We start from the raw sequence: 15,189 nt of genomic DNA, 5'->3' as shown, positions 1-15,189 counted from the left end.
TGCCTGAAAAAAGGAAAAAAGTGTAAAACCAATAGCCTAAAAAATCACAACATATGAAGAGAGACCCGATTCATATCTGTGTTCAAAAGTTTACAATAAAATAAAGTAATTTGATTACAGTTTGTTTTGAGAGAAGAGACCAGTGCTACCTGTACAAATCTTGTTTCTTTCTTTGGGATAAAGTTATTTCATGATTTGTTTTCAAATAGGTTTTAAAAAGGATACGTGTTCCATTAACTCCTGATATTTTAAAGTCATCTAGTAGTTGAACAACCATTTCTCTATTTGGATCATTAGGATCTGAATTGCGAACCTATAATAGGGAAGAAACAATGCTTAGCAAAAGGGAAACCATAGAAATAAACCAAATGGTGGTGGGGGAGGGGATACCTGCAGCAAATAGAACAAAGGATTACTCCAAGAAAGAGCTCATACAAATCTATGAGACAAACATAAAATTTTAATAGTTCAAACAAAGAACTTAATATAAGCAGTTCACAAAAGAAAACACAATCAACAAAGACTATTGTTTAATTATACCATCTTGCTACTCCCAAATTAACTGCTAGTTACCAGACCAGGAGGAATTCAGGAGCTTTTGCAGGATGCAGTCAACCATAGCACTAACCATACTGTTTATTCAGCCTTCATTTTTTTTCATAGAAAAACTTTCTGAGGGAAGGAAGCAGTACACTGATTTACTTTGGGCATGACCTCCTTATCTTATCACAGACTGGCACTTCGAAAAGTACTTCCTTGGAGCTCTCCTGGTCTAGCTTCCTCACTTTACAAATGAAAAACCTAAGGCTCAGAAGAAATAAAAAGATGAGTTGAAGGATATATTTGGATAGAGCTGGCCCTAAAACTCATGTTTTCTAACTCTGAGTTTAAGCTCCTTCTACTACACTGACATTTACTAATTTGTAACAAAACTGAAAATAAGTTTTTGATAATATTTACCTAAGTTTCCAGGTAATAAAGGGAATTAGTAAAAATATAGTGCTTATTTTTATATATTTGTATAAGATTTTAAAACAAAATAGATATTATATATTTATTCACACAACTTTTTTTAACTATAGCAGGAAAGAAAAACATTCTTTGTGCTATCTGGCACATAAAACATACTCAGTAAACATTTCTGTTTATTTGCAAGGTTATTTTCCATTGTATATGTAGGGAGAATTCCCATCACAGCATATTCCACCAGTTCCCTACCACATACACAGGATGTGTAAATACTGTCTTCCTCTACCTCTTTAAGGATACTAGAACTTTACAGTAAAAATGAGCCATGCCAAAGAGTATACACTTGGCGTATCTTAACTGAATAAAACTTTATTTATTTATAATGCTTTGCAGCTCACAAATACAATCTAATACTTACTGATTTCAGCAACCGGATTTCATCAAGCGCTGTTTCCGTATAATGTTCAGCACTTTTAACTACTTTCATTGCCACAAACTTCTTCCCCCTAAGAAACAAACAGGCAATTAAGACTAAATGCTCTATCTTTATGTTAGGAAGCTAAGATTTAACTATAACTGGGAGACAGCGACAGAAGTACAAACATTGATTTCATATTTCCCTGTACTCAAACACGAACTACTACTATGGGATCACCTGTACCTCTTAATAGCACTAACTGGCCAAATATAACTTATGAGAAGAAGAAAATCTGTTCCTGGGTAATGTCAGTCACCAAACATTTCCTCTAAGTTAAAATCTACTTTCTGAATGTTCCGTGAATCCAAGTAAAACCATGAAGTGTGGATAAATAAGGGGGAAAGCTCCACCAAATCAGAAGTATTCTGTATATCTGTATAGCAAAACCTAAAAGGTTAAAAGCTATAATACTTTCCTCTAAGAAGCCAGAAGAAATACTTGGGTGAAAAACTGATAAAAAATTAAGCACACAGATAGCAACTGCTGTCTCACCAAAGATAGATGCTACACTTTTAGGTAAACATCCAACGTTAATTGCCTGTGATTTTTATGTAGAGAAGTTTTACACTGAACAGGTCTGTTATCAAAACAAAATACAAAAAAATAGGTAATTTCACAAAGGTTGGTCTAGGGCATCATCCAAAAATTTAGCTCTACTCCAATGAGAAAAACTATGAACTTACATACTACACTTTCTTTGGGTATTTGTAATGTTTTGAATTTGGGAGTTTCAAGCGCCTTACTGATACTAATTTAATCAATCTTGTGTCTCCTCTAAGCTGACTCTTCATCCGAGGAAAGTCATTTGCCCAAGAACATAAAGATTCTCAGTAATAAGATTCTTATCAAGACATCAGTCTAGAGCTTAGACTAAAAGTGGAAAATCAGACACAAACATTTAGGAATCACCTAATTCTCTTGCAGGATCACTAAAACTTACTGAATATCCCATGATAACCACACTGTTGAAAAGTGTCCCCAGCCCAACTTTCGGATCACATGATATCTCCCATTGAATAGATCTCCGATTTTCACAAGATGATAACCTCCTGGAAGAAACAACGGGAGGGAAATAGTCACTTAAGTAGTAGGAAAAGGTATCTCACAACACGTTTTTCAACATCTATACACCTTTTAGCAAATAAAAATGGTTTCTTCTAACACAACCAACTCAACAAAAGAAAATGTTAAGTTAGCAACACAGTACTATTGAGCTCATGTTACAAAAAATATCTTAAAGAATAAGAGTAATGATTTAGAGTGAGCAAGTGATGCTTTGTGGAACAACCAATAATTACTTAAAAAAATAAGTCATCCTCAAACAAAAATAAGGTTATGTTTCACAACGTTCTTGCCCCTCAGTAATCCAAGATTTATCTAAACATATAAATCTATTTTGAGACTAGTTGTAGTCTCAGGATGTTTTTTAGGAGAGAGATTAATGAATTCCATTTATTTAACTTTAAAAAAAGAAATTGCTTTTCTAAAACATAAAAACCAGGAAGGCCTGAAAAGGCTGCCAACAGTGGCAGGAATCAAGGGATTTAAACATGCATCTCTGCCTACTGAGAAGAAGAACCAGGTTCTCCCCAGTGATTAAGAGATATTCTGTTATAAGATCCTACCCAAATAGGGAGGGTGGGAGGGAGGGAGGGAGGGGGGGAGACGCAAGAGGGAAGGGATGTGGGAACAGATGTATATGTATGACTGATTCACTTTGTTATAAAGCAGAAACTAAAAAAAAAAACAAAACAAAAAAAAAACAAAGAAGATCCTACCCAAGAATCCTGGGAAGTTTCATAATAGAAACAGAAAAGGTAACAGGCAACTGTATGACACAGTTTAAGTATCTATAATTCCAGTTTAATGTATCTTAGCAATCATCACTTTGAGAAAAGAATAGTGAAAGGTGTTTTTCAAAAGTCTACATACCAAATCTTACCACTGGTTACTTCTGGGTGGCAGCATTACAGACGGTTTTTGTTTTCTTTTTGTTTAACATATTTCTGAAATTTTCTAAGGTAAATATGCACTATCATTTTTTTTTTTTTTTTTGCGGTACGCGGGCCTCTCACTGTTGTAGCCTCTCCCATTGAGGAGCACAACCTCCGAACACTCAGGCTCAGCGGCCATGGCTCATGAGCCCCGCTGCTCCGCGGCATGTGGGATCTTCCCGGGCCGGGGCACGAACCCGTGTCCCCTGCATCGGCAGGTGGACTCTCAACCACTGCGCCACCAGGGAAGCCCTGCACTATCATTTTTAAGGAGCAGAAACAAATTTAATTTAAACTAAGCTTTAATTAAGTCAAAGTAAAAGGAAATACTAATTCCTATACTTAGAGAAAAGGATGCAATAAGCAGAAAGCATCAATACTGTTTACGCTGACAGACCAAATATTCAAATGAAAAACTGCATATACATGGATCACATCTTACTTAGTATCTCCTCACAGAAAATCTTACCTTTACAATAATCATTGGGATCTTCCTGCTCATCATCATCAGATCCCAGAATCTCCTCTTCCTGCTCTGGGAGGTCACTCTCAGAGTGGGGAGCAGAGCCTCGGTGCTGAGTTTCAGATCTAAGAAATAATACAAACATGTTCATTCCATATGGACAGAAGAAAACAGGACCAATTAACAGATACTACAAACAGAATGTATGTAGTGGCAGCCTAGGAAAACATTACCTATCACTTTACCTCATGTTAGGAAAATATTAGTTTTTAAAAAGTCAGTACATGATTAAATAAAATCTGGAAAATATATAAAAGTACAAAGGGAAAAATTACTTGAATCTCAATATCCAAACAAAATTGCTGATGAAACTACCAGACCTTCTTCCAGTAATCTGCTGTATTTTTATAAAAATATATATCGGTAATCACATGCTTTATAAACAAATCTGTATCCGGCTTTGCCTATTATACTATAAACTTTCCCCCTTATACCTATACAATCTCTTAAGTCTTACATATTTCCCTTAGAAGTATCACTATTTACTCTGGTACATTCTGCTCAGCTGGACATTTGTTTCTAATTTTTCACTACTAAAAAATAAAGTTGTTGAGTATTTTTAGATAATCTTTATTCTGTATTTAGAATTATTTCCCTAAAGTTAAACTACCAGATAAAGATAGAAACATTTACCCTATTTATAAAAATAACATGTTAGGACTTCCCTGGTGGTGCAGTGGTTAAGAATCCGCCTGCCGATGCGGGGGACACGGGTTCGATCCCTGGTCTGGGAAGATCCCACATGCCGCGAAGCAACTGAGCCTGTTCGCCACAACTACTGAAGCCTGCACCCTAGAGCCCACATGCCACAACTACTGAGCCCACGCACCACAACTACTGAAGCCCGTGCACTCTAGTGCCCACGTACCACAACTACTGAGGCTGTGTGCCACAACTACTGAAGCCCACGCGCCTAGAGCCCATGCTCTGCAACAAAAGAAGCCACCGCAAGGAGAAGCCTACGCACAGCAGTGAAGACCCACTGCAGCCAAAAAAAAAAAAAAAGTTAAATGTAGGAAATTTGGAAAATAATTATTTTGTTAGATCTCTACTCTGAACATATTAACACTTTGGACTATTTCCTTCCAGTCTGTGGCTGTGAACAGTTTTTAGGATTATTACATAGTATGACTTTTCTGATAGGGTTGTAGTGAATTACATCTCCAGCTACATATGGGCTTCCAGTATTTAAGTATTACTAAGTTCAGAAAACTTAACTTATTTAACAGGTAAAAATGTTATCTCGTTTTATAATGTATTAAACACTTTCAAATTGATTCCTTTCTCTACATGCCGTCAATTAGCTGTATCAAAATTTTTGAGGACTGAGTAGTAGTTCAGGAGGCAGAAAGACTTGGAATTGCATTCAGGCTCTGACACTTATTAGCTGCCTGATTCGTAAAGCTTTAAGCAAAAGAAACAGTGTCCACAGCACTCTTTTCAGTAGTTGTAGGAAAAGGAATTTTAATTCCCATTTTCCAGTATTTTATTTGTGTTTTCAAACCTGTTTCATCAGATTGTTTTTTCAAAAGATTCAATTTAACAGAAAATTATAATAACAGAATCAGTTACATGGGCTGTTGAGACATAAGAAATACCTTGGCAAGCATTACTAGATTTATTAGATTTCTGGTGGCCATTCCAACCTGCCTCAATTCTTGGTACTTTTTTGTCCCCCAGAGGACACAAAAGTAGTTATAAAACTGCATAATTCAACATGTTCATTCTCAGTGAAAACATGTCTTTGGGAAATTTATTCAGTATGGAACTACCTGGCTTACTTTCCTAAGTGGAAATAATGAGCCTGAATGAACATTTCCAAATTTATGATTAAGACATGTTTCTAAAACAAATTCTCTGATTTCAAACTTGTTGCCTTTTACAATTAAAATTTCATTTTAATAACTACAATTGAGAAATTTTTGAAAAGTAGTGAAATATAAGTAGCAAAAAACAGACATGAAAATGCTGGAATATTACAATTCCACAAGTATCATGGGAGTAGTAAAGTTAAAAATTTATTTTTTAAAGGTTCGCAACATTTTTGGAAGAATATGTATTTGTGAAGTTGTTTTTAGTTATAAAACCGAACATTATTAAGTATCATTCCCAGTTCAAGGATTCAAAAAGGAATTATAAGTTCCAGGTCTCAATGTAAAATACAAGTCTCTATCCTGACCATGGCTGGTACAGAAGAAAATCCTGTCTCATTCTAAATCAATAAGAGAAATTGATCAACTAAGGGGGAAAAAAATCCTATTTTTAACTTTCAAATTTCATTAAAAAATACACTTCATTTATATTTATCAATTTTAAGTATATACATGTCTTAAATGTTCTGTCATCTCTGTGTGTGTTGGATGTCCTGTGTCTTCAATCCCAGTCTTCCTCTATCTTGATTTACTCCATTTTCATAGTGCACATTTATCAGTAACTTCTGGAGAATGAGTGCATGGGAGGTAAATTTATTAAGATCTCTCCTATCTTTATTTTATTTTATCCTCATCCTTGACTGCCAGTCTGGGTATAAAATAAATTGCTCTGTTGCATTCTAGCTTTCAGTGGTGCTGTTGACAAGTCCATCAATGCCTTCTGAGCTTTGAAATAGGGCTTGTTTTTCTCCCTGGAAGGTGTTTTTTGGTTTGTTTTTTGTTTTGAAGGACCTTCTCTTTAATCCTCATGTTCTGAAATTTCCAGAGTGGCTTTAAAAAAAATCCATCTTGCTAAGTACTTTCTATGTACTTGCAAAACAGAGATTCATTCAGTTGAGAAAATTTCCTGTAATTCACTGAAAATTCAATCTTCTTCATATTGTCTACTCTCTCTGGAACTCCCCCCACCCCGCCAGATTCTGGATCTACTGGCCTACTTCATTAATCTTCTTATATTTTCTCTTATTTATGCATCTTTAAGTTTTTCATTCTACTTTCGAGATTTATCTTCCTAACTTGCATTATCCTTTAAATTTCTACCATATTTTAGTTTCCCATACTTTTTTTTTTCTCTCTTGAACATTCCTTTTCGACAGACTCCTATGCCTTCTTTTCTCTTCCCAATATGATTTATAGTTTTTAAGTTTCCTTCTGATCCCTGCATTGTCTTGGCTTTCTCAAACTGCCCATGTTTTACTAATGCTATGCTTTTATACATGATGTCAATCAACGAATATCAGACAACTGAAAAAAGCCTCTGTCAGAGGAAGGCAAAAATGGCCTGGCAACCACAAGCCCCTCACGTTAAATATTGCCTTTTAATGACATCCTCAGTCTAATTTTTTCCCAGCCTCGTGCCAAAACACACACACACACACACACACACCAGTTTTACTGACTAAAGGTCCCAGTTTTAGACATAAAGAATAGACTTGTGGTTGTCAAGCAGGAGGGGGTGGGAGAGGGATGGGCTGGGAGTTTAGGATTAGCAGATGCAAACTATTATATATATAGAATGGATAAACAATAAGGTCCTACTGTATAGCACTGGGGACTATACTCAACATCCGGTGATAAACCATAATGGAAAGGAACATGAAAAAGAACATATTTATATGTATAACTGAATTACTTTGCTGTACAACAGAAATTAACACAACACTGTAAATCAACTATACTTCAATTAAATAAATTTTAAAAAAAGCCTCTGTCAGAAAAAGACAAAAAACAAAAAGAAAATTTGAGAAAACAGAGATAGTTACTATTAGATAATGAGGATATGACATGATTAAAGAGCTCAAAATCACTATAACTTTGATTGATGGTTGTTATAAGAAAACAGTATAAAAAATCTGAATACTACAGAAAGAAATTTCAGCTTATTAACATTTGAAAGTGAAAACAATTCTTCCTAGAACAAAAAAGGAGAGTTCTAAAATACTTTCAATCTGTGATTTTAAACTCTTCATATCTATTTTCATGCCTCAAGTATTTGCTATTCATATTCAGAAGACAAAAACTGTATCAGTACTTTAAAGCTCTCAAAGCATATAAAATTTAACCCAGTACATCTACAAAATCTCTAATATAAACTGAAATGGACAGCAGATCAAATTTTAATAGCAGTATGCTTCCAAAGGAGTCAATTTATAACCTGATCAAAACACCAGAATGTTAGAAATAGGAATATATTTGGCTGTGGTACAGAATAGAGCCAAGGCAAAAATCTGGGAGAAAGGCAGAAAGTAGCAGAAAAGCTTGACAGATTTGACACAGAAACTCTGGAGTGTGAACAAAGAGATGATAAAAGCCAAATTAGAGTGTTTTCTCTTATTTCCAAGGATCCTTTCAAGATTCCATTTCTGGTATAATCATCACTAATCACCCAAATAAATAGTAAAACCAAAGTACCAAACAAAAATTTACTGAATTTTTTGCAGCCAAATATTATATATTCATAACTACCATAAATATGCTATTTATGAGTTTTCACTTAAACATTTCATGAATTTATATACTCAAACTAGCCACGTGAGCTCCCCACTCCCCTGTTTTCTAAAGAATAAATGAAGAAATTCTTATAGCTCAAAACAAAAATACCCTGCAAACTCTATTCTAACTCACTAAAATTGGTTTATAACCTACTAGTGGGTTGGGTTTGAAAAATACTGTCCTAGAAATTACCTTTCACTTCTTTAGTGAGATATAATTCACATGCCATAAGCTCACCAATCTAAAGTGTACAGTTCAGTGGTTTTAGTATATTCAGAGTTGTGCAATATCACCACAAACTAAATTTAGAACATTTTCATTCCCCCCGCCCCCGGCAACCCCAAAAGCCCCAAACCCATTAACAATCACTCACCATTACACTCTTCCCCCAGACTCTGGGAAACACTAGTCTACTTTCTGTCTCTATGAATTTGCTTATTCTGCATATTTCATATACACAGAGTCACATATTATGCAGTCTTTTGTGACTGACTTCTTTCACTTAACATGTTTTCAAGGTTTATCCATGTTGTAGGATGTATCAGTACTTCACTACTTTTTATGGCTGAACAATATTCCATTATATGGATAGAACACATTTTAATTTAACCATTAATCAGTTGATGGACATTTGGGTTGTTTCTACTCTTTAGCTATTATGAATCTTGTTGCTATGAGCACCCTAGAAGGAGCATATACAATTGTGTTCACAGCAGCACTGTTTGTAATAACGAAAAGCAGGAAACAACTAAATGTCCATCAAGAGGAGAATGGGTAAGTTATAGTATTTTTTTTTTTTTTTTTGCGGTACTCGTGTCTCTCACTGTTGGGGCCTCTCCCGTTACGGAGCACGGGCTCTGGAGGCGCAGGCTCCACGGCATGTGGGATTTTCCCGGACCGGGACACGAACCCGTGTCCACTATATCGGCAGGCGGACTCTCAACCACTGCGCCGCCAGGGAAGCCCAGTTATAGTATTTTGATATAATAAAATATTATACCCAACAGTGAAAATGAATAAGCTACATGCATCAGCTTGAATAAACTGCACAAACATAAGATGGAATGCAAATAGCAAGCTGCAGAATAAATACAATGCATCACCTTCAATCAAACTTTTAAAACATACAAAACAGCCAATATATAGTTAAAATATAAAGAATTACACAACTGCAACGAGTAGGTAAATAATTCCTAGAGATCTAACACACAGTACAGTGATTACAGACAATAAAACTGTATTACAAACATGAAACTTTCTAAGAGACTAGATCTTAACTGTTCCCACCACTGGAAGAAATAATAATTATGAGATGTAACAGAGGTATTAGCTAATACTACAATGGCAATCATAATGTGATATAAATCCATCAATGCGATATAAATCCATCAAATCAATAGGTTGTACACTTTAAACTTACACAATATGTCAATTATATCTGTTTTTAAAAAGCTGAGAAAAAAGAATGAAAAAAGGAACAACACAAAAGAAATACAGGACAAATTCAGGATAGCTATTAACTCCACAAGTGAACTATAATATAGAGATATGATCAAGGAGGAGTATACGTGGGCATCACCTGTACAGTAATGAGATTTTCTTAAGCTGGGTAGGAGCTACCATGTTATTATTTCTTCTTTTATTCTTTTTTCTTTTTTTGTATATGTCAAACATTTTGTTTAAAAAATATTGGCTCTGGGGCCTCCCTGGTGGCGCAAGTGGTTGAGAGTCCGCCTGCCGATGCAGGGGATACGGGTTCGTGCCCCGGTCTGGGAGGATCCCATATGCCGCGGAGCGCCTGGGCCCGTGAGCCATGGCCACTGAGCCTGCGCGTCCGGAGCCTGTGCTCCGCAACGGGGGAGGCCACAACAGTGAGAGGCCCGCATACCGCAAAAAAAAAAAAAAAAAAAAAAAAAAAAAAAAATATTGGCTCTGATTGCTTGCAAGTTCAAGTATGAATCTAACATATGGTTGGCTTATTGAGATTTTGCTAAAACATTATCATACACTTGGGAATCTTATTGACCTTATCCATCAAGTTACCCTCAAAAGTGACTTTATTTTGCTTCTCTCAGGTTAATCATGGCTTTATCACAACATACAAATGATGGCAATGGGGAAAGGGGAGAGATTCAACTGCATGCCTAATTCATGAAAAAATCTATACCTGCACAAAAATTTTCTATAGTTAACTTAGATTCTTCTGTTTGTTTATGGAGAATAAACAATTCAAATAAATGAAAAGTATACAGAGAGAATTTAAATAACAAACAAGTTTGATCTAAATTGATATATTCATATATGTAACTTTATATCCATTCTTTCCAAACATTGAAAAAAATTGGCATACTAGAGAATAAAATGAAAATATCTTGGCAGATCTTGATTTAAAGAGGAAATGAAATTAAAAATTTCAAAGTATTTAGGTATAAGTGCATTACATGTTAAAATCTATGACATACTCAGCTTTACTCAAGAGAAAAATTTATAACCATGAGTATACCAATTAGAAAACAAGAAAAGTTGTTGTTAACTGAATAAAGAGCTAGAAATAAAAGGAGTAAAATTTTAACTCTAAATTGAAAATTAATTATTTGAAAAAGATTAATAAGATAGATAAGCCTCTGGCAAAACTAATTTTAAAAAAACCCCACAGGGATATAACAATCATGGAGATTAAAAAATTGAAGAGTCACCCCTAAAAGGCAACAAGGTCAGTTGGTCAGACAGTAAGGTCAAGTGCTACTACATTTTCAACGAAGAATACCAGTTAATAAAGTGTACCACTGTATCTCTAAGAGTTGGAAAAGCTTTCCAGTTAATTTGAGAGCACTAGCATAACCCTGACATCCAAAGCAGAAGAGAATAACACACATGCATGCACGTGTGTGCGCGTGTGCACACACACACACACCAAACAAAAACCTACTGGTCAGTTTCACCAGTGAACTTCATATTCAACTACTGAATATTGTAATATTCACAAGCAGACATAAAAGGATAATTCCAACAGGAAACTTACTGTTATTCACTATTTAATATATGTACAGAAGAAAACTCTTAGAAAAATTATGAAGACATCTGACAAAATTCAAGATGCATTTAAGACTGAAACACTTCGTAGTCTAGGAACGAAGTGGAGAGAAACTTACTCAACTCAGTTATCTATTAGAAAATCACAGAAACATACGAGCATTCCCACAAAAGACAGATGTTCATCACAATTACACAGTTTAAAGGCTACTTTTCAAAGTTGTACTTGCAGTAACAGATAATAATTTAAGGCAAGAAAAAGAACCAGAACTGTCACCATTACAAAGTGGCTATTTACCTAGAAAATTGGAGAAAAATAACCGAAAAATTAGTACAACCAATAAAGGGTTTTAGGCAAGGAAGAAACAAACTACCATACAAATTACAGAAACAAAAGTATTTCTACATAATGGCAATAACCAATAAAAAATGTAATAGATAAAAAGCAATAAATTTGCAACAGCAACAGCTCTAAAATCTAGAAACACACACATCTGAAGGGTATATGATGCTTTAACAAACCAACAAAAGCAAGCTATAGAATACTCCTAGATGGGAAGAATCAAACCTTTAAGTGTCAATTTTCCAGAAAGTAATCCATAAATTCAAAACAATCTCAACTGAAAGCAACATGGTATTCTGTAGAACCTGACCAGTAAAATCTTGGAAAAGGAAATTAGCAAAAACAGCCAAAAAATTTTCAAACAAGAGAAATAATTGGGAATTTGGCCCCCAGATAGCAAAATATAACACTATAGTAATTAAAACTCTGTAGTCCTGGTACTGGATCAGAATGAAATCTAGCCACAGACTCAAATAAATATGAGAATTTAGTATTAAATAAAATTGCATTTCAAAACAACGAGAAAAACTGAAGTTGTTTGGGAAAGGGGTCCTTCTAAGAGGGAAGCAGGAAGGTCAGAGTGAGATATGATGACAATACAAGGAAGGGGCCATGAGCCAAGGAATGCAGGCAACTCAACCTCTAGAAGTTGGAAAAGACAAGGAAATGGATTCTTCCCTCGAGCCTACAGAAGAAACAACACACTGCTGACCCATTTTAGACTTCTAATTCACAGAACTGTAAGATAATAACTTTGTGTTGCTTTAAGCTACTAAATTTATAGCAGCCATAGGAAACTAATACAGCAGCCTAGCATTACTCAAACTAATAACATGCCAGTTCAAGAAAACATTCAAATGTTCTATAAATGCATGAAAAGATGTCAAATCAATAGTAACAGAGAAAAAATTAAAACAAAGATCAATTTTTTGCCCAGTGCCTTGGGAGAAATCAAAAAGCAATTTCATGTATTGACAAGGATTTGGAAGGAGTGGGTAGGCACTCTCTTATGCTGTTGATGGGAATAAAATTGGTGAAGTCTTGGGCTTCCCTGGTGGCGCAGTGGTTGAGAGTCCACCTGCCGACGCAGGGGACACAGGTTTGTGCCCAGGTCAGGGAAGATCCCACATGCCACGGGGCGGCTAGGCCCGTGAGCCATGGCCGCTGAGCCGGCACGTCCGGAGCCTGTGCTCCGCAACGGGAGAGGCCACAACAGTGAGGGGCCTGCGTACCGTAAAAAAAAAAAAAAAAAAAATTGGTGAAGTCTTTGTGAAAGGTAATTTGGCAGTTTAAAGTTTAAAAAATATATATCCTTTGACTAAGTAAGTTTATTTCTGGGAGGCAACAGTTATGGAATATCAAGAACACAGGTACTACTGAAGGGTGACTTCTTGAACTGGGAGTCACTTAACATCCCAAGCCTCAAAAATGACTATTTATAAAATGGGGATAGTAGCTGCTATGAGAATTTGACATTTAATGTAATTAGCATAATGCTTAGTACACAGGTAGTACTACTTGACACATACTACCTATTATTAATGCATTCTAAAGTACATGTATATTTAAAATAACTTGTTGATGAGGATGTGGAGAAATTGGAACCTTTGTGCATTTTGCTGAGATATAAAAATGGTGCAGCTGCTATGAAAAACAGTATGGTGAGTCCCTCCAAAATTAAAAATAGAATCACCATATAATTCAACAATTCCTCTAGGTATATACCTAAAGAATTGAAAGCAAGGACTCAAAATGTTTACTGGGTATAGGGTTTCAGTCATACAAAATGAAAAGTGTCATGGGGATAGATGGTGGTGATGGTTGCACAACAGTGTGAATGTATTTAATACGACTGAACTGTACACTTAAAAATGGTTAAGATGGTGGGGACTTCCCTGGTGGTCTAGTGGATAAGACTCCCTGCTCCCAATGCAGGGGGCCCAAGTTCAATCCCTGCTTAGGGAACCAGATCCCACATGCACACCACAACTAAAGAGTCTGCATGCCACTACGAAGGACCCCATGTGCCACAACTAAGACCCAGCGCAGCCTAAATAAATAAATAAATAAATTCAATGTTCTTTTTTAAATATTTATTTTTAAAAATGGTTAGGATGGTAAATTTTGTTATGTGTATTTTACCACAATTTAAAAAAAAAGATCAACATAGGAAAAAAAACAATGCCAAAACACTATGAGTGGACTTGTTAACAGTGCCTTAGCATGATGCTGTGATGTCACACAGTATCTAGAGTCCTAGATCTTTTAATTAAGCAGGAAATAAATACTGAAGCAAAAAATAAAAAAGCCATCACTTTATTGTTAGTGTAAAATAAATGAATGTAACTTGTAATCAACAGCAGCAGTTAAGTAATTGATGGCACATCCATATAATAGAGAGGTACTATCAAGGAAAGTTAAGACACACCATTACAATGAAAAAGACAAGTAACTGGATAAGATAGATAGGTAGGTAGATTAGCTATAGTGTAATCCATTTAATAGCTGATTCACTTCATTGTACAGCAGAAACTAATACAACAGTGTAAAGTAATTATCCTCCAATAAAAAATAAAATAAAATAAAATGTATATAGGTACATATATTAGTATACAAACATATTGAGAGGGGTTTAAAGGATACAGACAATTGTTGATAGGGTTCCCCTCCTGGAAATGGTGAAGGAATAAGGATGTGGGGGAATATAAAAGGGAGTTTTCATATTTTGTCTTATATAATACAATTCTGAATTGTTGGAATCTTTTCCTATGAGAATTACTCATGAAATATTCACATCATTTCAAAAACACACAAAATTACAACAAATACAACTCACTGTTATGTTGGGAAGAGTGCAGGGACACTGGACTGCTACTCTCATACTCAGCTTCTTCTGTCTGGCATCATTTTCCTTTCAGGAAATAACCCTCCACAGCTTGGCAAGGCTACTAATCACCTGGTCCTATCCACCCTACCTTCCCATAGGTAGGTACCTCCCTTGCATGATCTAAGCAAGATTAGAAACCTTTAGGGAAGGAAATAATGGATGCTGGAAGCTCTACTTCTGAAATCTTAAGCAATACGGACCAAGGAGTTGTCAGAGGGGATTACTGTCACCAAATAGGAAGAAAATGTCTGAGAATGATATTAAAACACAGGAAAATAAAGCTAAGACATTCACTGGCTAGGAGTGGAGAAAAACAGGCAAATCCACGGAGATATATTCAGAGTCCAGCCTCATAGATCCCTACCTATTAACCCCTCTAGATATAGTCTAAGAAGTGAGTTTGAATTTGGTTATTTATAACAAGAAGCATTCTAAATAGGTCATATACATATACATAATTAGGCAATAATCACAACAATTTTGAACTATTTCACTTATAAATATTTATCCTAAAAATTAAGATAATCACACACTCACC

The 15,189-nt window shown here is 35.4% G+C and overlaps 1 protein-coding gene across 4 annotated transcripts in view; it reads right to left on the bottom strand.

The window, feature by feature from the left end:
• Positions 1-15,189, bottom strand: part of SRPK1 (SRSF protein kinase 1) — a 92,229-nt gene that overhangs the window by 38,669 nt on the left and 38,371 nt on the right. For all 4 annotated transcript variants that reach the window (XM_060109281.1, XM_060109280.1, XM_060109284.1 and 1 more), the window contains 4 exons: positions 3,911-4,029; positions 2,388-2,496; positions 1,388-1,475; positions 226-313 (listed from right to left, as the gene is read on the bottom strand). In XM_060109281.1, the coding sequence (XP_059965264.1) occupies positions 226-313; positions 1,388-1,475; positions 2,388-2,496; positions 3,911-4,029 (404 nt within the window). The remainder of the gene's footprint in view (positions 1-225; positions 314-1,387; positions 1,476-2,387; positions 2,497-3,910; positions 4,030-15,189) is intronic.

This window comes from Mesoplodon densirostris, chromosome 10 (genome assembly GCF_025265405.1).
Source record: "Mesoplodon densirostris isolate mMesDen1 chromosome 10, mMesDen1 primary haplotype, whole genome shotgun sequence".
Classification (NCBI taxonomy): domain Eukaryota; kingdom Metazoa; phylum Chordata; class Mammalia; order Artiodactyla; family Ziphiidae; genus Mesoplodon; species Mesoplodon densirostris.
This window is presented reverse-complemented; position numbering and strand designations above follow the sequence as displayed.